Raw genomic sequence first — 25291 nt, 5'->3', positions numbered from 1 at the left:
GGACTTCAGTACGCTCAGCCCGGCCCCACTGGCTGCTGATACAGTGTGCTGTCTGTTTCCAGCTTTTCACTTCTGGTTTGGCTTTCTGGGGAAGGAAAAGGCAGAAGCAGGAGTCCAGCCAGTTGCAACCAGCTTCATCTCAAAGACAAAGAGAAGAGTACTTCTCTGTACCACTGTATCGAGACCCACTGTACACCATATCAGCGTTAGTCCATAAGCTGAAGTGCACATATAGAACCGATGATGAAACACCTATTTGGTATAACAGAGAGAAGTGTCCTGGCATTCCTCACCGTTGGTGAGAAGGCAGAATGAAAGACAGGGCCTTTGATCTGAGGAATTGTTTGATGTGTCATCATTGCCTGGAGGTCTGCCATTCCCCAGCAGCACAGAAGTGAGATCATCCCCAGGCTTCAGTCTGTCGTCAATTGTCAAACATCAATCAAGCAGTTGCCTTGGTAACTGCCCCGTAGATTCCAGGATTCTGGGTAACAGATTTAACTTTTTTTTTTTTTTTTTTTTTTTTGATAAGTTTAATCAGCAATGTCAATTTATCTTGCAACCCTCAGAACTTCTGGGAAAATAGCTGACCTTTACAAAGGTCAGTGCAGCAATTCATAAAATCCTGCGGGGCTGCCGGTCCAGATCTCACAACTGCCACTGATACTGATCCACAGTGTGACCAGCAAGCACTTCAGGCTGTGCGTGATTCGGTTTGTCTCCAGGCCAAGGGGAGACTAGGCTGGTGTCTGAGAGTATCAGCTGGTCATACTGCTGCTGCTACAGCTGTCCTGCTCCTGGCAGCCGGAGTGTGAGAGCATCACTCCCTCCTTAAGTGAATCTGATATGACGCAGTGTAGCTCCTTCATCTCATTGTTAGTCACTGAGAGTGTAGCAGCTAGAACGGTGCAAGGTAATGTTCTACAGAGCTTTGCTTGGCATCACACGCACCTTAGATTCTCAGATAATGTGGTATTTATAGACCATTAAGCTCTCTTCACTGCTTTAGATATGTGTCTCTTAATGATAATTATCAGTCACTGTTTTTACAGGTCTATGCTTTTTTGCCAGTGCTGTTTTAGTACTGTTTCCAGTCTGATGGCTGTTGGCTGTATTTGTGGCTGTTCTTTAGCTACATGTGTTATTACTACGTTGTTGTTCCTGTTGTATGCACTTAAGGTATCGTGTCATTAACCCCCTAAACTACTGTGGGCAGGAGTGTCTGTTAAATAAATTGAATAATTCTCGTAACAGGTTTCAAGGATGCAGATACATTGTCCATCTACAGACTGGAAAGTCAGGGGGTATGTTCACTGCAAATGGAGATCAGCATGTTAAGAGGAAGCGTTTTCAATGCACGGAGCGCTATGCCAACACTGCAGTGAAATCTCTCTGGTTTAAGAGGGCACTTTCATTGAAGGGACCATTGTCTGTTTCAGCAGGTCTTATGAAAGTGATAATGTGCCCATAAAGATATAAATGGATTTGCTGGTCCAAGGCAGCCACCTAAGCATGCTTTGAGGGCTCCTATTGAGATTCTAAAAAAAAAAATGCTGACTTGTTGCAGTGAGTCAGAAATGGAGTATCTCAGAAATTGAAAAGCCGGTGGGAGAGTTCTCTGCTCCTTATATGATTTACTGTACTTCATTTGAATGCTGAACAGGATGAAAATGGCTTTTTTTGAGGTTTTAGTGCCTCTTCAGTAATGGTTGGAGATGTAGAGCAGGATCAAGGATCAGTGTAATTGGCGAAGCGCAGTGGTACAGCTGCGGATCTAACAGGACTGTGCGCTCCAGTATGTGGCTAAGATGGGTAACGGCAAACCTTCCAAGAATGAGCAGGCCAGGTCCAGACTGCACAAACAAAAGGATTCACACTGTGTGCTGTACTCCTCTAGTCCCGCTGTAACTCTGCAAAGTCCTAATTAAATGATGCTCCGGACCTGATTCAGCAAGTGATTTTGTAAGACGGTTCCTGTGACTGACAGTTATTTAGCCTGCTCCAAGAACTCACAAGGGCTTGATGGGTTACATATTTCATCACTGTGTTACTAGACTTCGAAGTACAAAAACAAGTGCAAGACTGGGCGTAGCGTTTGAAATATATATATATTTTTTTTTGATTTGTGAGCAGCTGCTGTTGGTACGATGGACTGGCCTAAAATATCTCTAAGAACTGGGGCTGGTGCCTGAGCTTGGAGGATGCTGGGAAGGTGGTCCTCAGGGTCTTGCAGAGGTTTCTTCCACACTGTTACCAGTTGTAGTTGGTAAAATCTCCAGCCTGATTCTATAAGAAGCTGCAGCTCCCAGGAGACATTTCGGTCTCCAGCGTCGATGTGGTTTCCAGACGCACCCTCACGTTCATATTTTATTTAGTCGCGAGCAGTCACTGTGCTTACAGCACATGAATAATTCTGACACGCGCTGGATTTCCGTTTTTTGACGTGAGGCACAGAATGGGGGATAGGGTGGGACTGGGTTCTGGGTCACATCGGCTTCAAAACAACCAAGCTTTCCGCTAACAGCCTTCAGCGCTGCAGACGCGGGCAAAAACGCAAACCTCCTGCGTTAATCAGGCTAAGAAATATGGAATTTATCAACGCTGATATGAGCTTTCAAAGATTTTTTTCCGAAATGTCCAGTAGTTTGATGCTAACGTTGGATTTCATGAATCTCAAGCAGTGAAGTCAAGCATTTGCACACTTCTTGCAGTATTACACACCCACAGCTGTTCCGATGACCAAAGCCTGTGAGAGCCTCTTATGTATGGTATACTGTATCCCTATATGTGGATGCCTATAATTAATATTATCTGGCTGTACATGGTTTGAAGTTTCTGGCTTGATGATATTAATGTTTGCGTGAAAGTGACAATTTACTTCAATGCATGTCTGAAAACCCTTGAGCCTTGCTCTGGTGCTCCCGTCAAACTGCACAGAATGCTTCATAAAGACTCATAATCACCATATTTTGCATGTGCATTGTAGGTATCTGAGTAAACTGCACAAAGCAGTAGGATACAGCAGTACTGCAGAGGCAGGTGTTCGATTTCTGAAGGTACTGAATAAACGAAGAGGGCGTGCAGTATATACAGTATCTATAATGTACATGGCACACTGACGTTTGGGGCCCCTTCATTCCCATGTTCAGTCAGCGAGGATGGCTTTGGGTCGAAAGCGATCGTTCTTCGACCTATCTCGGATTGATACTGAGAAACGCAGCTGTGTATCTGTGTTAAAACGAAGCAGCAGGCAGTTGTGAAGACAGCCGCGGTGGGCCTGCTGAGTGCCGGTCCCCTCCCGCTCGTGGGTATTTGTATGGCGGGAGGCCTCCCGTGTTTGGGCTCCCGCAGTGCTGCGCCGCAGGCCCTGCCACAACACACCCCGGGCGCATGGCAACAACGTTGCCTAGCAACCAGGTAGCCGATGAGTGTGAGCAGGCTTCCAGATGAGCGCTGGAGAAATCCCCCCTGAACAGGGCGTATCTGGAACACCAAACGCACTCATCTCCGTCTCTGTCTGTGAAGTCTTTCTTTATATAACTATTTTTATTTTTAAACCGTTGCTCCGCTTGTCCCGGCCTTTTGAGGATAGGAAGAATAAAGCAATGTCGCAGAAGTCAAAAAAGAAACTCCTGAACTCCTGTCTTGCACCTGTGAAGAAGTGTGCCATTATTAAAATGGAAATCGCTCTCACCCGTGTCTCACCGTTCCCACGTGGTGGCTGGTGTGTATATGCACTGGCTCTGCTGTGTTACCTTTGAGGAAGGTGCTTCACCTGTGTTACTCCAGTATATAATTGGCCCTGTAAACATTTACTGTGCAAGTAAAACATAAACTGTGCAAGTCCCCGTGGATTACACAACCTGCATTTAAAACGTAAATGATATTCGTAACCGATGTTGTAACTCCCTGTGTGCAGATACAAACAAGTACAGCTCGTCGTGAGAATCTGCTCCTCTGCAGCCTGTTAAAATGCTGAGCTTTCACGGGGCTACACTCTTTAGTTCCCTGTCTCTGTGGGTCTGCCTTGTGTGGTGGGGTGTGGGATGGGGCCCCTCAGCAGGCTGATGATGGGGTCCTTTCTGTTTTCCAGGCTGCTTTAAGGATGACAGGATAGTGTTCTGGACCTGGATGTTCTCCACCTACTTCATGGAGAAGTGGGCCCCCAGGCAGGACGACATGCTGTTCTACGTGCGGAGGAAGCTGTCGTACGTCAGCGCCGACAACACGGAGGGCAAGAAGGTGAGCGCTCTCCCGGGTCGCTCTCACACAAACCCCTGCGCTGAAGGACTAGAGAGAGAGATGCCAGTTAAGAGTCCCAACAGCTCAAACTGCTGTTGCACCCTCAAGCAAGGCACAGCTGTAAAAATGGATTAAAAATGCCTGTCACTAAAAAAGTTAAAAGTTTCTGCTAAATGACTAGCTGAAATGTAAGATCAGGAAAGTCGTCACTGTGAGAAAATCCTAGGCTTTGCAGCCACTAAAGCCTGGATACAGTACACACAGTATAGAGGGCAGTCATTTTGGCCCAGGTGCAGCCATGGTCACTTCAGAGTAGACAAACCCCTGCTGTAAGTGTTCTTCAATTGCCTATTTGGAAGTTAAACGTGCCACGGTACAGCAGAATGTGTTCACAGTGCTTTTCGTTTATTACTCCGTTACCTTTTCCCATAATACGCAGTTTGACGTGGTTAGCTGCGCTCGCTGCTATGAGTGCATTAAAATCTTGCCACCGGGACCACGCATTTGCACCACAATTAAGCTCCAGCCAGATGTCACAGAACACGCCTTCTCTTCACTGCACGCTCTGGTGCTGGCATGTTTACAGCAGTGCCTGCTGATGGGGCGTGCTGAACATTTACAGGTCTAGATAAGGGTGTGGAGGAAAAGTATTTGTGAATCGCAGCGCTCGTGTTGTGATGGAGGTGTTGGCACTTGTGGAGTACATTTTCTCAGCTATTAGCACAGCGGCGGTGGGGAAGTTGAAATAAGTCTGTTTCCCCCAAGCCCTGTGATGCAGTTTGATTCATATTAAACTGCATGCCTGCTTCTATAGGTTACTGTTCTTTCATTTTAGTTTGGGTACAGCATGACACAGAGGATCTCTGAAGACTTTGTGCACTTCTGTTCTTTACAGTGCCTGCTCCTTGGTGTATTATTAGCCTACTAACTGAGGATGTTTGAAGAATTTATGTGATTAAAATTGAACTGATTCATCTGGAGGTTTTGTCTCCAGAGCAAAGGTTAAAATGATCATGCGACCCTGTGATAGCAATCAGCTTGATTCCACTAACCTGACTGTTCACCTACACCTGAGGTATGCCAACACAATGCCAACACATTGCCAACAAGGTAACCGTGGATCAAATGGACAAAGGGAAAAAAGAAAACCATACAGTGTGTGACTTGGGGACAGCTGGTTTTGAAGAGACTGTTGCTGTGGTCGTGTTTAATGTTTAATGACTTCTATTTCTGCGTCATTACAGTATTGATCATAATTTTGTTTCCCATTCAAGTGGTTAACAGTGTGTCCCGTAAAACAGACATTTGTGTGTGATTGCGTCTAATGAATGAGACTGCAACCTTTCCCGTCAGAGGAGTTTTAGGGCCAATTAAACAGCAGAAATGTTGATGAATTGTAGATTAAAATTGCACAGTGATGATTAATGATTTAGTTAGACAGTTTTGACTGGAGCTGATGACGGGGGGGGGGTCTGGACCCATGCCAGGGAATGGAGAGCGCGTGAAAAGCTTCTATGACAACAGAGTGATGGGAGGAAAGTACCTTGAATTCATGTCAGCGTAGTTTCACCTTAGGAAACATTACATGCAAATGTGTGCCTGTTTAACAGTCACACTCAATCTCATTAGTGGCATTTAAGCCTCTTTTGGCATTTGCATTGTGTGTCATGTGTGTTATGACCTCCCCTGTTACGCCAGAGTAACCTCAGTGGACTAACACTCCTCCCCTTGTTCTAAATGTGCTTTACAGTAGTGTGGCCCAGCTCAAGTGTTGGGAATTATAGACTCAGGCTGTATGTGTACTAAGGATTTGCCAGCTAATCTTTAATCTTGTACGTCTATTAAAATATGAATGTGCTATTCATTTAGTCTCTGTCCCTGACCTTTGGAAATGGAATCCTCCAGTAAGACAACAGCCAAAGTCCATGACACACACAAAATAGGACACACTTAAGAGTTTAATTTATTTGGATTTTAACAAAAACTGCATGAGCAGTTGCTTTGAACTGTTCTAACGGAGGCTGGTGGAAGAGTGTTGATTCTTCAGCCTCAACATGGGTGGTGTAATCATTGATTCGCAAATATGAAACAATTATACGTCTCACTGGATAATGAATTCTTTTGGATGGTCTGCACAAGTCAGTGAAGAGGCACTGTAGCTCCACCCATCTTTGAGTTAATCGAAGCCTTTCTCTCTCATCGCTCCTCACAGTGCCTCTGAAGTGTTGTTTAAGTGTAGGTTTGATTTCAGAGCGATCAGCTTAGAGGAATCGGATGTCAAGAATCCCCTCATTATGTATGAGGGGCCTCGTAACCCTCAGGTCACTCGCAGGGACAGCGTGTCTGGGACACAGGCCTCGCCTTCAAGGAAATGTCCTTCAGGGTTCTCCAGTCAACACTGCATTCAATGATTGGTCCCATGTAGATATCGTTTGGGTTTGTGTGGTAGCAGCTCTTGTACCAATACATAGCCATGAAGGTCCGGGTGCAGTTTATGGTGTGTTGTGGTGCCAAACTTCTGTCCGTTGGAGCGTGTCACCCTGTCAGGCAAGGAGAAACTCAAGAAGCTGCACACAGCAGTCAGGGTCAAGCTACAGATGGAGGGCACTTCTGTTGTCAGTTAAAGAATGCCGCTTCTGTCAGCTATTAGCCTGTTCCGCAGCCTCATTTGAATCATCGCATTTTTGCTCAGCTGTTTTATTAAATTTGTTTTGTTACAGGGTTTATTTTATTATAACATTATATTCTCTGTGAGATCAGATGATCAGTTTGTTATTCAGCAGCTTCAGGAGTTCATAACGAGTTGACCATTTGAATCAGCTGTGTTGGAACAGGGAGAGATCTAAAACATGCAGGACAAGCGTCCCTCCAGGAGAGGTTTGGACACCCCTGGTTTAAGGCCTCCAATCTCAGGGCTTCAGCTTTTTCAAGAATAGCGTTTGACCATGAACAGCTGGTGTGACCTTTTTCCCCACATGCAGGTGGAGAGTGAACAGGGTAAATCACCCTGGTAAAATACGGGGGACCAACTGGTACCTGCACTTCTCTTTTACTCTGTCTCAAGTACACACTGACGCCATGGACATGAGAGGAAAAGTGACTCAGAGAGCGTCTCACGTGTATCCCTCTATCAGTACAGAGCACTGTGTGGCTGTCTTGGTCCTGCGCAGACGCTGTTCTGGTAGAAGTGCAGAGAAATGCAGCTTGGCTTTATTCCTTTTTGGGGCAGCAGCTATATGCCGCGGGGTTCTGTGTGCCTGGCCAGCCTGTGACCCCTGTAGAAGGAGCCTTTCATTACTGATTTTGCCTCATGCTGATGCTGGATTGGTGCCTCATTATGGCATGTGCCTGATTCCCCCTTCTCCCCTTGGACAGCACTGTGTTTTAGTAGGTGACTGTCGAGCTGATAGTTGAAGCTCCTTGATGAGTGTCCCTCACTTACAATGTCATGTCGGCTCTTACCGCTTGTGGTAAATTCTTAGTTTCCTTTTCTTTACAGTGGAATCTAAAACTGGGCTAAACCAGGTTTAACCAGTCATGCCTATTTAAAACTGCACTGACACTGACTGGTTTGAGGTGGTAATGACTAGACATGAAGAACGAGAATAGATCTAGTTCACACCAGTGGCTGTTGACTGATTCTGTTAATGAATGTTATGTTTTCAGCCACGGCAAGAGCAAAAAGGCAACAGCAGTTACCAAGGAAAGAGATTTTTAATTTAAAACTTGCACTTTGTACTGCGTTATAACTGTGAATTACAGGACATTTTTTATTGCTAGTGAGTGCTGGGTGCAGAGCTATCCTAACTAAATGTGGACCCTGATTGATTTAATTGTAAAATTAATTCTTTAGTACATTATTTTTTAATTGCAGGCAAAATTCAGCCAAATCTACAGGAAGATTCTGATACCGCTCTGTGGAAGGTTCTGAGATCCCCTGAGGATAACATTGATATCGTTCATCGTAAGATTTAGCCAAGTCTGCCATGGGAATCCGCTTTGCCGAAGACGCATCCTGCTTTAAGCTCTGTGATATGAAGCAGGAATGCACTCATCTGGATGTGTCCGTGTGCCGTGGCTGAGGGATTGGCTCATCACGCGAGGAGAGAAAGACGGGTGTGCGCGATCTTATCCAGCCTGGCGTGGTGGATGTGAAATAAGCCGGGTGACGCAAGTCTCTGGGGGTAACGGGATGAGATTACATTTCGGAAGAGCCGCTGTAAGACCGCAGTGGGGAGACAGGCTCTGTCTGCCCTCATTGGGTACTAGCGCCGTGTGACAGTAATTTATGGAAAGCAAGTTCTCAGGACTGTTCAACACGTTCCCCACGGTTACCTTAAATATGCACTCAGAGCTCACTGAATAAGGGCGTGTGCCGCAGAAGGAGTGTGATGTAAAAAAAGCCCTCAAAGATACTGAAATTGGAATAATAAAACATTTTTTCAGTGCATACCAATGTGTAATTTCTTGAGACGCTGACTCTAATCTTGGGATTTCTAAATTGCCAGTTTTAAGCGGTTGTACTTTGTAGTTCAGATCAACAGTAGTAAAGCTGTAACTGCTCAGACTGTCAAAGGTTTTGATTGTATGCTGTAGAGGAGTAAACAGTCATGGAGATGGTACCGAAAGCTGGGCTGCCCTTGCTGTCCTGGTGCAGGAAGGGGAATGTTGACTCTGAAACCAATCCTTCTCCGGCAGTGTGTTCCTCTTCGCTTACGTGCTTCCTGAAATACTCCTCGCAGTCATGTGATGGGAGCTGTGTCATTTCGTTTTTGTAATTCTGCCATCTGTTTGTGTGTTGCAACATGTGGAACCACTCACGTGATTCTAAAGTAATTGGTATTATTAAGACAATATCCTGTCCCAGAAAACTCCGGCCAGGACTGATCCATGTTAACTGAACAGGAGTATCTGGGTAGAAAGCCTGGATTTATTATACACAGGAAGCTTTGAGTCCTCAGGTAGCACGGACAGATGGAACTCATATTTTGACTTCCTCTGACATCTTGGGTTTAGATTATGTCTGATATTGTATTTTATAGTAAGTCTTTTTCTACTAAATGACACAACAGTGACACTCAATGTAAATGACCCGCCAACACTAATGTAAACCGTAATCTCACCATCATGTGCTGCTGTCCACAGACTCTTAAGTAGACATTCTTTCCCTGCCTTTTAACCCATGACTTAATTGCAAGTTCTGGCTGGAGATTCTAGGCCAGTTGCTTACTGTGTCTGTGAGTCTGCCTGAAAATGTGTGTGTAATTGGAGTGCAGTCAGCTGTGTACTGTGAAAGGGTCCGTTCTCCCACACAAGCAGAAAGGAGGACTGAATCAGCGAGCGTGAGGCTGCTGATGGGGAGGAAATGTGAGCGTGCAGCACCGTCAGGCCCGCTAGTGGAAAGCACAGCGTGGGCTGACTCAGGCCCGCTAATGGAACATACAGCCCCTTTCTGCAAGAATGCTGCTCAGGACCTTCCCTGCAGCTGTGATGTGTTCGTGGGAGCATGATGGGAGGTGAAGTCCAGAGATTGTCTGAATACACAGTGTGAACAGTCAGCCAACCAGCAACTGTAACTGACCACCACGTTAGGACAAACACTCCAACTCCTGTTATACTACACCCACAGGGAGCTGCACAATGGTGCAAGCAGTCACGGGCCAGTTGTCCTTTCAAAATTTAAATTGTTCCTATTTTACATTCCGTTAATTAAAGGCTTAATAAAAGACTTCATCCTGGGTGAGTTTTGCAGCTTGTATTTCTGCAGGTGGATATTTTGCTGAAGCTGAATTCACCGTCATTGGTTTCCCATTCATGATTCAGACCCAAGCCCAGTTCCCTGTCAGCTAATCCACTCTGCACCTGTTGAACATACGTGTGGATAAAGAGTCGTAAGTCCTCTGTGGAACAGCTTTGTTAAAGCTCTGTTACATCAAGCCAGCTAGCTGGAAACCTGGCAGATTCCCAGTTAGCCAGGACAAGTTGGCATTGCAGTATCATTCAGGGTAGGGATGTTACACCTACCCACATACTCCTGGCAGACCCTGCCCTCAGTCTGTGGGAGAAGAACAGCATTAACAATGGCATTGATTTTCATAATTGGCTCCTGGCTGCATGGCTTTCATTTTTGAACAGTAGGCATAGACAAAGGTGATGATGTTCAAACTCTTGGTCTTTTCTGTTCAAATAGCTTAATTGCACTGTGTTGTATAACACAGGGCTTCCCTCAGTCAGGCCCACCAACACGAATCCTCCCGATTCAAATTTGTCCTTTTCTCACGAAACAAAAGTGCCGTCAGAATAAGGAGCGGGTGAAGAGAATGGCAAGTGACGGCTCAGCTGTGCGGTCTGCTTCTGTTTGCTGCTGAGGGAGACAGGACAAATGTTCCCACCACCCCCAGCATAGGTGTCATCGAGCCCCTGCATGTCCGTCAGACGTCCCATTGGCTCAGGGATGTTTGGCCAGAATTCAGGATTCTACCTGTAGAGTCTCAGCAAGAGGGGTCCCTGCATCTCTTTCTCACTTCCAGCCACCTGATAGCCTGGACTCCCTAAAGGAGGGAGTATTGTGGCTTTCTCCTTTAAAACAACGTGCATAGCTGGACTTTGTTAGTGCCTTTTACTCTGATGCGGTTTCTGGAAACAGAAACATGTTGTCCAAAAAAAACCCGACATTTGTGCTTTGGTTGACATCTATGACGTGGCTAAAAGGTAAACTGGATACTAGACTAGATGCGTCAGACTAGATGGAGGTTGGTGTGCCTGCAGCAGTGACTCTGACTCTAACCCCCATTGTTTTCTGCTCTCTCACCCTCATGCAAAATTCAGGACACGTGTGCAGGTCCTGCAGCGTCTGATGAGAGCCGATCGGCCAGCCTTTTTTTCAGCGAACAGATGACAAAGAGGAGAGAAACGCACCCCTGGATTGCCGTTGACCTTTGACCTCTCCATCACGGCCTCTAAAACTTATTTTCACTAGGCGCATCTCATTGCCGCTGACATTTAGCAGCCGGCCGATCTCCATCGGGTCAGAGTATTGATTCCCCCCCCCCCCCGCTCTCCAGAGGCAAACGAAAAGTCGAAGCCATTTTAATGTCACTGATGTCTCTGCTGCGGTGCCGCCACTGTTGCGAGGCACACTCGTCCAGTCACACAAGCGCAGAGGTCTGTCCATTAATAATGAATTAGCTCAGCCTTTTTATGTAGGCTACTGCATTAATGTACAGCAGGCTTCGCTTTGGTTGACAGAGTAACGGCTTGAATTGTAGTGAAGATGTTATAGAGATTCCAGGGAGGAGGCTCTCTCTCTCTCCTCTGTCTGTGGCTCAGTGCTTCCAGAAGCATATCAATGACAGGGAGCATTATAAGGCATTAGCTGCACTTCCTTCATGGTTTTATTCTGTGTTTCACGCTGCATGCTCCGTTGGTTTGTTAGTTCTTGGTATGAGATTAAGCCGTCCTGTCGGTTGTTTGCAGTTTTACTGGAAGTCAGCCTGCGCTTTCTGATGAGCAGTGCAAGATTGGGTGCAGCACCGATGGGGTGGGGTGGTGGGGGGGGGGGGTTGCTCAGAGTGCGTCAGGAGGGCATAGTGGCTGAAATTTAGAGACCCCGCCCCTCTTCCCCAGGGCTTTGATTTGGGCATCGGCTAAAGCCTGCTGTCTGGAGTGAGGGGACACCTAATCCTGCGGAAACATTAAAGGCTTCTCTGTTTCAGGATGCTTACTGTGCTGCGCAGAACAGCTCCTTAAGAATGCCCTTCTCAAGCACTATAAAGGAGGAGAGACGGCCTGGACCTACTGCTGAAAAAAGCAGGATCACAGTCCCTACCCATACCATAGGCCCAGCCACAGCTTTTAGAAATAACCGTAATAATAATGTTAAAAAGAAGAATGGTAATGATTATAATGGATTGCAGTTGTACAAGCTCCTTTAAAGTGTCTTTCAGACTGATTTACAGTGACGGGGGGGGTGGTACGGACTCCCCTCCTGGGGCACGCACAGAAGCCATTTTGCGTCAGAACTCTCGCCACACAGCAGCTTGGGTGGAGAGGGAGGGAATTACTGCCATTTAAACAGGGGGATCATTAGATAGCCAGGCTAAAAGAGCCTCATAGGGGATTTTGGCCAGGACATTAGGCTATCCCCTACTGTTTGTGACGAGTGCCTTGGGATCTTTAATGACTGCAGAGAGCCAGGACCTTGGTTTAACGTCCCATCTGAAAGAGAGCATCTACTACAACACCGAGTCCCTTGCACTGCACTGGGGCATTAGTTAGAGCTGGTGCTGCTGTGGAGGAAAGCTTTTCCTTCCTTGCCCATCAGCACCACTTCCAGGTGCAACCAGGTGGTTACAGCAGGTCTCCCACCAGCAGCTCTCCCATCTACCCCAAGTCAGGCCCAGCCTCACTGAGCTTCAGCCCTCAGGCAGGGAAACTCTGCAACATGACGCAGGTCCTCAGTGAATCAGTGATTTGGAATGGTCTCTGGAGCTCCGGTTGGCTGTACTACACACACTCTCTGTGATGTAGATACTGCTTTTTGCATCCCGTGAAAGAGCTGTCACTCTTTTGAACTTTCTACTTGCTGTCCACACCCTTAAGCGAATCCTTTAGAACCTGCATTCTACAGCGTAAAACGCTGATGCCTGAGGCAGTCATTGACAGGTGGAGCTGGCCGCTGAAGAGCAAGCCTGTTTTCAGATTTAACTGTAATCTGAATGGACAGCAAATTTATCAAGATGTAAAGTGCCTTGTCATCTTGCCTTTTTTTTTTCGGCTTTCCGACGCGGTGTCCCCACGGTAATTGGCCATAGTATTTCCTGCAGTAAAATGTCACTGTCACACCATGACATTGTCATTTATGGTTTCGTTTTTTCCTCTGCAGGGCGAGGGACGTGTGGCAGGTCAGACATATTGCTGCATTTAATTATTGTGTCTGTATCTGTGTCCTGAAGGAGCTGATGGAGCTTGAGGCCTCCGGGATTGAGACATTCCAAATGGTATTGCCTAAGCATAACGGAGCGAGCCTGTCGCCCGGCTCACTCGATAATGATCTGCCGTAAAGCGCCTTTCAGCCCATGCATTCTCCCAGGCATCAGCAGACAGGCACACAAATACGCTAGGCATCACCATCTAACAACACGCTGTAACAAAATAACAACAATAATTCTCAACTCTGACATGGAACTTCTGATTATTCTAGCAAACCAACACTTTAACATTAAGAACTCAACATAGTGATATGAAACGGCAGCAAACCCCACATAGCCTCAAAGACATCATCATAAAAGTACCCCCCCCCCCCCCCCCCCCCCCAACGCCATCTCAGCCTCAGCCTGTAGAGTCAGCAGTGCGAGTGAGTGGGTTTGTCCCCCTGTTGCCATGGTAACACACGGTCTTCACTGGCTCGGCCCTCATCGCTGGCACGGCCTGGCTGCACTCAGACGGGTGAATCCCTGCCCGCAGCGGGGAGGCCTTTCCTTAAGGAGCTGTTGTGCTTAACGAAGCCCCGTTAATGAATGGAGTTGCTACGTGACGTAAGGATCGGAGGGGGGCGTTGTTACGTCTGCCAGCCGGGAGCTGCGTGTGTGCCGCGTTGAAATTCTGTAGCAGTCCTGTGAAATTATCGCAATGTGATGCTCCCTGCAGTGCATTCTGGGGGATGTTCTGAAACTTGGCCGTGGCAAGAATGCCATGAAGGACCGCAGTGATTAAAGCCTTGCTTTAGAGGAAAGGTCCCTTGCCTTATTTATTGCTTGGGTTCTTCTGGGGCTGCTGTTATTACTGTTTTCTGTCAGGCAGAACTAATATTGGGCTTTGGCTCGTTTTGTTTCTTCTTGCCATGCCTTAATAATTTAAATTGCTCTGTTTGTCCTGAGCCACAGGTTTCTGTGCCTTCGTGTGAAGAATAAATGTTACATTATTAATGTGCTTGGGAGTTGCCTTTAACTTGGGTGATTTACATGGGTAGCATTTTGTATAATATACATTTATATGGCTGAGTATGTTACATCAATTGCAGTTTATTACCTTCCCGATAGTACAACATTAGTGATCCCCTGGGGATACAAACCGGAAACCTTCTGGTTGCTTGTTGGCATGGTGTTATGGTGGTCAGATGCAGATGAGATTCCTTGTTGCCATACTCTTGGGACTCTTATGCCTGAGGAATGTCATCTGTAGTCTGCTAGTTATGCCTAAAGATGTGCAACCTGCCTGCATTATGACATCATCAGACTGAAGAATCTTGCAGTGCCAAAGCCTGTCACCTTGCTTTTCAGGTGCATGATGCAACTGAGTGCCCTGTCAATGTTCTGTGTACCTCTCCCCACAGACAGCGCGCGCGCACACACACACACACACACAGTCACACACACACACACACACACATACACACACACACACACACACACACACACACACACACACACACGCACACACGCACACACACACATGCACACACACACACACGCGCACGCACACACACACGCACAGTCACACACACGTGCACACACACACACACATACGCACACACACACACACGCACAGTCACACACACGCACACACACACACGCACACACACACACACTCTCTACCACGCTCCATATCCATGCCAAACACACACACATACTTCCTGACTCCCGAGTAGGCAGAGACGTCCACACTGACTGTGGACAGGAAGTGAAACAAAGTGTGTCCGTGCTGACAGCCAATGAAGAGAGCGCTGTGTGTGACAGGAGCGGCGGTAGCTCTCCCGCTGGAGCGTGCTGTGACAGGAGCGCGGGCACAGGGGAGGGCGGGCCTGTCACGCTGCTGATTAAATGAGGAGCGGCGCACCTCTCCTCTGCACTCCTGCTCCGAGCGCTAATCAAGCGGGAAGGAGAAACGGAGGGCCCATCCTTGAGCTCGGCCAAGGTCAGGTCTGCAGCGCGCTGCCATCGTCCTCACCGCATGACATCACCCTGAATGCACAGGGAACATGCATCTCGCGCTAATGAAATTGCCACGGTGGATTCGGATGGGACGGCGCTGTCTTGCCTCATGTTACTGCCGTTCGCGGGGGCTGAGAAATGTCTGGCTTAATGAAGCTATTTTAGCGCAGGAATCAGGAACCTGCCAGTTGCCAGACAGCAGGGGGATCTTCCCCTATTTAAGCAAGTGCATTGTGGGATTGTTTAATCGAACAGCAGTCATTTCAGGCGGGCTGTCTGTCACAACTTAATGAAGTGTCTCTAAAACAAGAGATTTTGTCATAAATGTACTGGTTTGACATGATAACCGCCCCCTCATTCACGAAGGCCATCAGACATGGAGACTCACAGTCCATCAAGGAGACCGGTGAACATGGCCAGGATTTAACTTTGCGCTTCACTGTATTGCTACATCATATATTCACATGATAATAACACCATTCTAATTTGAGGAATGATTTCATTTGTATGTGTATTAGGCTTATGATGCAAGTATAAGGATATGTATAAATACTGACAATAATAACACTTGTAATAATCCTGATGATGATAAATAGCTGCTGTTCATGAGTTTCAGCATATAGTGGATAATCACAGTAGAGTCCCATTGGTTTCTTAGAAGTGCTAGGTGACAATACTTTTGACAGTTGTGACAGTTTTTTCGAACATTCAAATATTTACAAAAGTAAATATTTATTTTTTTCCTTTTTTCCATAAAGCTGGCAGAACTGCTTATAGGGACCTGTGCAGGTTGTAATGTATCCTCACTGCTCCTGTCATGAATAAAGGCACTCAAAACTGATGTTTAGGTAAATAATAACAATAATAATAATAATAAGACAGTCTCATAGTGAAGCACCCAAGCTAAAAATGAAGTGTGGTGCAGGAAAGTGGTGACATGGCCACTGAACCCGCTGAGCTGTCCGTGGTGGATGGGGGCGTGTGGAGGAGGAGCCGGCTTTCCGCAGTGGGGCCGCGTCACGCCGGGGGACTCGGGGCCACTCCAGTGGCGCGAGGCCGCTGCTCAGTATTCCAGACGCAGATAACAAATTAGAGCCTGTCTCCGGGTCCTCCGTGCTGTGGGAGGGGGGCTGGGGCTCGGGAGGGGGGGTGAGCGATGACCTCATCCCTGCAGTACCAGGAGCGGCGAGGTCTGAAGCCGCACGCGCTCCCTGACAGAGAGGCACAGCAGGCCGGGCCTCCATCCCCCATCTCCTGTGTTTAACGAGCGCCATAAACGCCCATCACGCCCTAGAGTGTAGCGCTGGGTGAAGCTGCGCAGAGCAGATCGCTGCCTGTGAGGGACCCACCACAGCACCGAGCGCAGAGCGTAATGAAGTCCACGAGTCAGTGTGTCTGTGGGGTTCAAAAATATACTTCCCAAAGCTGTAGTTGTCCTGGAATGACAAATGCGCTGTGGTCCACTTCACTCCCCGCAGAGAGAGGCTGTAGAGATTTCCAATGAAGACGTGAAGTGTTGTCCCAGCTGGAGAGAATAGTCTTCAGCTCTGTTCCGTGACTGATGCAATGCAGATGTATCCACGGAAGACAATGCTATTGTTCCGCTGTTTTATTAGCTCTGTTTTAGTGTTATAAACCATTCTTTTAATCATTGTATTCTTTTGATTAAACAATGATTATTTTCTTGCTGATTTCAGTATTCTAATCCTTTCTGCTGTATTCTAATGTGGTGCTGGTGTTCATTGGGCCCACAGGTGGAGGTGGAGGTATACAGGAGGGACTCTAAGAAGCTGCCTGGACTGGGGGACCCCGACATCGACTGGGAGGAGAGCGTCTACCTGAACCTCATTTTACAGAAGGTGAGCAGGGCTTCATAGGCACCACCACAATGTGGACGTGCTGTTTGCCCTCTCTGTAGTCTTGCACGTTTCTCTTGCTTAAAACTCTTTCTTAAAGTCTATAGATCTTTCAGAGATATCTACAGAGCCTGTAGGTCTTTTTTATTTTAGGTCTTTAGACTGTGTTCATGGCTGACCTCCCCTCTCTCTCTCCTCCAGCTGGACTATGTGGTCACCTGTGCGGTCTGCACGCGCTCAGATGCAGGGGACATTCACATTCACAAGAAGAAGTCTCAGGTGAGAGGGTGCCATTCAGCAGAGCCGCTGTGCTGATATGAAACGATGTGTGTAAATCTGTGTTTAAGACCAGAACATTCTTTATTGTAAAGAAAAAAAAAAACGCATACATAGTGTTATCTCCACAGTTTCTCCATGTGGAGCAAACTGAGCAGCATCCATGCGCTGTAATGCCTGTACCACTACAGTGAGGGGAAAGCTTTGCTTAGCAGTCAGTCTGGTCACATGTGGCTTCCAGTTTGTTGGGCATTTGGTTCCCCTGGTAACACTGACATCAGTAAGTGGTCACCTGTGTTGTGGTATCCTAACCCCTCCCCCATGTGTCCTCTCCCTCACAGCAAGTGTTCGCCTCCCCCAGCAAAAACCCCATGGACAGCAAGGGTGAAGAGTCCAAGATGAGCTACCCCAACATCTTCTTCATGATCGATAACTTCGAGGAGGTACGGCCTTGCTCCTGCTCAGCACTGTCCAGTAAGAGCCCGGGTCCCGTCTCTGACCGGCTGCTGTACTGTCCAATGGGACCCCTGGGATCTGGTGTTGATTGACTCCAAAGAGCCTGCCAGTGTAATGAAGTGAGGCTTGATGCCGTTTTGCTCTGGAGCAGCTCTTGAGTGTCTTAATTACCCAACTGTACACTGATTCATTTTCAAATGGCTTTGTCTAAGATGGATAATCAATTGAGAACCCTTTTATGCACTGTTTGAATGGAGGCTGGCAAAGTGTGACAGCAGTGTTGCCTTGATTTACTCCTCCATCCGGTTGCCTTATCCACTGCAACACAGAGACCCTTTAACAGCTGTCCTTACTGATGGGCCAGCGCAGAACCACCTATTGTGGCTTTGTGGAATATGATCCCACAGTCCAGACCCCTTGGCACTGCTCCATGTTACTGTATAAACAGTCTCCTGGGTACCATAATTTCTGCACTGGAATACACTACACAATATTGTATGTAGTGTATTTTATAAAAATATATCAAATGTAAAATTATATAAAATATCCCAGTGTAAAAATGTGTGATATAAAAATGTATTTGCCAATTCAAAATATGTATATGTTAAAAAATGTAATTTTTAAGTATTTATACTATTTTATAGTAACAATTAAACTGATGGTAATAAACAAATAAAACACACTAATACTAATAAATTATTGTGTTCAATGCAGTTACTTGTAGTAATGTATTGAAATCTGAAGGGGCCTCACTGTAGGCAGGATTCATTGCTGAGGTGTAGCAGAGTGCTTTCTGTGTGTGTGCAGGTCTTCAGCGACATGACAGTGGGGGAGGGGGAGATGGTCTGTGTGGAGCTGGTGGCCAGCGACAAGAGCACCACCTTCCAGGGCGTGATCTTCCAGGGCTCCATACGCTACGAGGCCCTCAAGAAGGTCTACGACAACCGGGTGAGAACACCTGGCCTCCCTCATTGCTGCGGCTGCAGAGAGAGAGAGAGGGAGAGGGGTGTCCTGAAATGGCTTCAGCACCTACCCCGCTCTTCCATTTTGAAGTTTTTGAAGAAAATGAGGTTTTGTTTTTGGAGAGAGTTCTTCACATTTTATTTTTCAGTTGAGCATTTGGCAATAGGCTGTCAAAAAGCGAGTATGTGGGTTATTGAATTGTTTCAGGATCTGCCTCAAAGGGCTTTTGTGCTTTATCCTTCTGCACACTCATGTTCACATGAATCTGTTCTCATACCATAATGGTAGCTAGCATTGTAAGATGCTACTAAAGGTTTCTGTCACTACTATAGATCCTTTAACAGGCTGCCACTAAAGGGCCATCGAATTTCTTCTCTGAGCTCAGACTGCGGCATTAACGTTACTGCCTGCGCTAAGCCTTCATTTATCACTGCTAATACTTTAACTGCCTTTTACACATTTGCAGGAGAAATTTTGCTTAAATTCAGTCATCATCCACCATAAAGCCAGGCTGAAGGTCCACAGTAATATACATTATTACACTTTGTACTGTGGGTTTTAAAATTATCGTTGAATTATTCATCCGTCTTATGTCTGACTGAGTCATGCACATAAATATAGGCAAGACCATAAATGTGGCTGGAATTAGAGGAAGCAGGCATAGTAAGGAGCCATTTTCACACACCAGATGTACACAGCAATCAGAAATATAAACCTTATGCTGCAGATTTATGCAAAAACAAAAAAAAAACCTGTGGAAGCTGCATCATTTCCTCTGCCTGGCCTCACGGTAGAGGATAATAGTAAGGAGGAGGGATGCTGCAGTAGTATGGGCTCATTATAATTATACATCTCTATTTTTGGTGAACACATGCTGGTGGTGTTCTTCACAAGCCTTTGTGCGAACACTCCGGTAGAGCAGTGGAATACACACTTCTTTAGCACCCCCACCCAAATAAAATTTTAATCACTTACCATGCCCACATGCAAACCCCCCCCCCCCTTTCCCCAGTGCACTGAAACCCAGCCCTCATTAAGAGTTAAATGACAGTCAGATCAACAGCATTTGGGTCCCGCTTCTCACTTATTCATGACATTATTTTTTCATCTTCTCGCAAACCCCCATCCCCCACCGCAGGGCACCAGACAGTGTGAATGCCACTGCCATAGTGGATGAAAGTGTAAAAATGAAATATGATTCATTAACGGAGGGTTCTGTAAGAGGCTGAATTGACCCCTCTGTGTGCAGGTGAGTGTCTGGTAGGTATGGGGTTCTGTGAGAGGCTGAATTGACCCCTCTGTGTGCAGGTGAGTGTCTGGTAGGTATAGGGTTCTGTGAGAGGCTGAACTGACCCCTCTGTGTGTGCAGGTCAGTGTGGCAGCAAAGATGGCCCAGCGGATGTCCTTCGGCTTCTACAAGTACAACAACATGGAGTTTGTGCGGATGAAGGGGCCCCAGGGGAAGGGCCACGCCGAGATGGCTGTGAGCAGGGTGCCCACGGGGGACACCTCACCCTGCAACACCGAGGAGGACCCCGACTCGCCTGTTCACATGCCGGTCAGTGCTGCGGCTGCAGACACAAACACACACACACACACATTCAAATGCTCATATATATACACACACACACACACATTCAAATACTCATACAAACACACACACACACATTCAAATGCTCATATATATACACACACACACACACACACACATTCAAATACTCATACAAACACACACACACACATTCAAATGCTCATATATACACACACACACACACACACACACACACACATTCAAATACTCATACAAACACACACACACACACACACACACACAAAAACACATTCAAATACCACACATACAGCAAAGCGACACACACAAACATATTTAAATACCACACATACAGGCAGACAAACATACACATGCCTACTCACACATGCCCAAATGCATACGCACACACGCACACATACACACAAAACAATACACACACACGCACAATGAGACACCCATACACCCACTCACAAATGCCCACCTGCCTATGCAAGCACGCACACACACACAAACACATACAGCCACACAGTTAGAAACACTCTTACGTCCACATCTGCGAAAAACACATACCATGCTTTATTTAGCAAGCCAGTCTGAACACACTCTGCTCTGTACACATGCACCCTCTCTCCCCCCCCTCACTCGCTCAGAGGGACGTTATGTACATGTGAGAGCCGTCAGTGGCAGAATGCGTCCTCCCTCTCTCTCACTAACAGGCCTATTCGGCCTCTGGAGAGCCAGCCTCCTGTGCGGGGAGTGCTCAGGATCACCATCAAATATTCATGCTGATTTTGGGCCGACCGCACCTCCTCAATCTCCCTCACATCATGACAGCTGTGGTCACAGTCTCTTTTTAGACTGAAGTATGCTGTCTTTCCTGGACAGACTCTTGGTTAAATATTGTCTGAGCTTTAACATTGTCTGGGTTTGCGTCTAAATTTAGAATCGGGCTGTAATTTTGATGTGTGGTTCTGGGTCAGTGTTTTGCCACAGTCCTTAATCTGTGAACTCTCCCGAGTGGAGCTGTCTTGCCATTGCCTTAGCAGTGTCCTAGGTTTCACATTGTCTTTGAATTAAGCTTTGGAGTGGAAGTAATTTATCAAGGGATTTCCTCTTTATTATAGTCAAGTATGCTGTCTATATGCACATAAACAAATGACACTCACAGACCAGGCCTGTGTGTTCCTGGCTTTTATTTCTCATTCACACAATACAGCCTCACCCCTCTTCATCTCACACACACATACACACATTCACAGATACACATACACACTTCTGGGTCACTTCCCAGGCAAGGAAGATTCTCAAAATTTTTTGGCTTCACCCTCAGGTGACCTCGTTCAGCACGCCCCCCACCCCGGAGAGGAACCGTCCCTCCTTCTTCTCCCCCTCCTTGCGTAGAAAGGTCCCCCGAAACCGCATCGCCGAGATGAAGAAGTCCCACTCCGCCAACGACAGCGAGGAGTTCTTCCGGGAGGAGGAGGGCGGAGGTCAGAGCGGTTTGTGTGTTGTTTCTTGCTCTCTGTTACATCCAGGATGGTAAATTTGATGGTGTGCACCCCTCTCTGTCCCTCAGACCTGCACAATGCCACTAACCTGCGCTCGCGCTCTCTTTCCGGGACGGGGCGCTCCCTGGTGGGGTCCTGGCTGAAGCTGAACCGGACCGAGGACTACTTCCTGCTGTACTCACACCTCACCTATGTCACACTGCCCCTACACCGCATCACCACAGGTGGGAGCCAATGTTCCCCCTCCCTGAGTCTGCAGCTAAGACTGGGAGCTAGTGGGGGGTTTCATTCCTTATCATGACACTCACAGTGCGCTTGTGTTTGATTGGCCTAACAGTGTCACAAGGATTGCCCTGCACCAATCAGAAAATTACACAAATAGCCTTTATAAGGAATATGACAAAAATTTAGAAAATGAAGTCAGGATTTAAGGTGATGTGATGTCCCCATTGAACACAGAACATTCTCAAAATATCACTTAGACTGGTTATTTTTCAATCAGTGGCTTCAGTTATACAACTGACAAATAGGATGGCCCGAATGTCCACCAAGACAGGAGAGAGCCCAGTCGTGTTTTACATAATTTAAACCATGAAATGTCAAGGTATGTATTCAATGTATGTATGGCAGTTGTTTTGGCTGAGCTGGGATCTGTATATTAGTGGGGATGGACTCCCAAAGAGAACAGTGTTGAAGCACGTGGGAAGGCGATTTTCTTGGGTTTTCACTGATAAATAGCTGTTGGTGTCGGTAAAGTACCACTATAACTACCTGATAAGAGCTTAGTCAGTTCAGATTAGAAGACTCAGTACGTTACCTTATTGAATTACATTATCTGCTTTGCAAATCCAAGGTGCTGTGCAAAACTCACAGATGCACACAGTCTTTAACCTGCATTAGGGTTAATGTAAAGCTGGAATTCTGGGATTTGGACGCTACATACAGGCAACCCTTATACTACCTATCGCTGTAGCATAAAAAGTGTGCAAGTGTTCTAATGCTGTTTTCTTTTCTACGGCAGACATACTGGAAGTGAGACAAAGGCCCATCCTGATGACATAGCAACAAGAACCACTGCCTCAGACACTCGCTACCAAGTGCCTATTGCATCGGGCCACCTAGACAACACTACCATCTAGTGTCAAGGCAGAGAACCAAAAAGAAAAAAGAATAGAACAAAAGGGAAAATCTTCGGAAAGAAAAACCAGCCAATCAAAAAGTGCCTCTTCCTTCCTTCCTTAATCCTGCTCAGTGAGGCCCTGTGGGCGCGAGGCAGTCTTAAGAGGTGCGACAGACTCTGGACGGCAGGTCTCTCCGAAAACCCCCGAAAACACTCTCCCGTCAGGTCCGCCCTGACACAGGAACTGACGCAGCACTTGCTGAACTTTGACCCGGAAGCCAAGAAAAGAAGAATGTCCCCGCTTTCCTGTAAATACGCAGGTGTTCAGCCACTCTGTCCGCAGGCCTACACAGAGGCCAAGCTTTCACCCCGTACCCCGACCATGTTTTTTCTAAAGGGATGTACAGTATTCTCCTCGTTATGTTACGTTTCGTTTGTTTTCACCCGTGTAGGTGTGTTTAAAATGGGATTCAGTGTTGTAGGGTGGGTGGGGCTTGGAGGAGTGGGCAGGGTCTGTGCTGGTCTGTGGCCTTTTTGCTCCGAGAATGGCCTTCTGTCTGTCAGCACTGGCGTCTAAAGGATTGTTTACTGTACGTTAATCACATTTACACTTCCGTAGGATGGGAGGGAATTAGGTAGTGCACTTACTCACCGCGTTGCTGTAAAAACAAAAAAAAAAAAAAAAACAAGTGTGCAACTTGACGCGTTGTCCAAGTTCTCTCAGGACAGCGCTGGTAGTGATGTGTATCGGGTTCCGGCTTTCTGTGTTCGCTTGTCTTTTGACTACTTTTGAATATCTTTAGTATATGTTCTACTTATAAAAAATGATCTCCACCATCAGCATTAACTCAGAACAATTCACAAATGGATGCCATCACCAGGCAACAGAGCAAGAACAAAAGGTCAGCTGACACTGGACCTAGTGGCATCGCCAATGATGTAATTACGTGGTTCAACCCATCCGATCTTGAACACAGCTTTGTGGCTTATTTCAAACCATGAATGTTATAGATGGTTATTGGTATTACAGTGGTTATATTGATGGCTTTGTGTGAGCTTTAGCAGTCAAGAATAGGTATGAAATGCAGCTTATGGGATGAACAAAAATCAGTCTCTGAACCCATAAGCCCTGTGTTTATATAGATGTATATAGAATGCGGTCCGGCGTTTGACCGGGGCTTGTACACCTCCTTACCTGTGATTATGTTGGCCCTCCAAAGCACTACACTGATGCGTCACCCCGGCAGCCACATTTGCAGTGGCAGCTGTAGTTACAGTGTTTCTCCAACCGGCAGCCTGGATGTGCAGGTGGAGTCCCCGGTGCTCACGGTTCTCTTGTTGTGTCACAAGTGAGTGGATTTCTTAAGCGAAAATTCTATTACGTTGGTTATTTCACACCTTTATTGTGATCTCTACATACTTCTGTAGGAATTTTTTTTTACTCCGTGTCTTGAACGTGAAAATGAAACGGCGTCTCAAAGGTTCTCCTTCCTCCTCGTATGTTGTATGTACTCAGAGGTGAAGAGAATGACCCGCTCAAATCGCTGCAAAGCTGGAAAACCTTCCATATTCTAGCACATGAAGAGCAGGACAGGATACGGTTTCTATAGCAACAACCTCTTGCACCCCCCCCCCACCCCCTGAACTCCTAATCAAGGGATCTTCCTGATCCTTCATAAGAGACTGTGTTACCGTCAACTCACAGTCACGTTCCAATAGGGCAGCGTTGCAGTCCACTCAAGGTCATGTGTACACTTTGCTGTATGCCTGCAGAGTGCTGTAAGAGAAGGTCACACCTTAAAAAAACCTCTTACCAGTGCTCTGAGGTTGAGATGCAAAGGCGGGAACTAATGGTGGTCCTCTGCTGCGATTGGTGGAGCGTCCTACATGAGGAACAGACCTCGGTGGAGCAAAGGCCGTCACTGACCCTGCATGTGTCTCACCGGTGGCTCTGAAGGGGAGCGCTTCGGTTTTGTTGCATCGTGGACTGATCTCACCGTTTTCCTACATTTTACAGAAGCACTATAGCACAGCTCTTACTGAAATACAAAGGCACACTTGAATCTGTCCCAGACGCCACCTTAATGCAATAGAACAAAGCGTCCCGTTGACGTGTTCATGACTGTACACTTCTGAACCAGCCATTCGTCTGTGTCTCTCTCACACACACACACACACTGCTGCTCTTCTTCACGAGATAAACCACCCCAAAATTCCCTTCATCTTACTCCTCCTGTCAGGAGGATTCTGACGAAACTCCTCCGCTGGGAGTCTAATTGCATTTCACTAGTTACTGCACATCACCCTGCAGGGATCATGGGTAATTGTTGGCTACACTGTACATAAGGGCATACAGAGGTTAGGCAGCCCTCGATCAAAGCAAGCAGCGT

General features: G+C 46.8%; 1 protein-coding gene across 1 annotated transcript in view; it reads left to right on the top strand.

Moving 5' to 3' along the window:
* The window catches only part of kiaa0930 (KIAA0930 ortholog), a 38244-nt gene extending 13869 nt beyond the window's left edge, over window positions 1-24375 (top strand). The window contains exons 2-10 of the mRNA XM_036519941.1: window positions 4094-4242; window positions 16928-17032; window positions 17231-17308; window positions 17647-17748; window positions 18569-18709; window positions 20094-20282; window positions 21604-21763; window positions 21850-22005; window positions 22803-24375. Coding sequence (XP_036375834.1) covers window positions 4094-4242; window positions 16928-17032; window positions 17231-17308; window positions 17647-17748; window positions 18569-18709; window positions 20094-20282; window positions 21604-21763; window positions 21850-22005; window positions 22803-22843 — 1121 coding nt within the window. The 3' untranslated portion in view covers window positions 22844-24375. The remainder of the gene's footprint in view (window positions 1-4093; window positions 4243-16927; window positions 17033-17230; window positions 17309-17646; window positions 17749-18568; window positions 18710-20093; window positions 20283-21603; window positions 21764-21849; window positions 22006-22802) is intronic.
* The last annotated feature ends 916 nt before the right edge of the window (window positions 24376-25291 follow it).

This window comes from Megalops cyprinoides, chromosome 25, assembly GCF_013368585.1.
Source record: "Megalops cyprinoides isolate fMegCyp1 chromosome 25, fMegCyp1.pri, whole genome shotgun sequence".
NCBI lineage: Eukaryota > Metazoa > Chordata > Actinopteri > Elopiformes > Megalopidae > Megalops > Megalops cyprinoides.
Note: the sequence above shows the minus strand (reverse complement) of the source record. Positions and strands in the feature narration are given on the sequence as shown.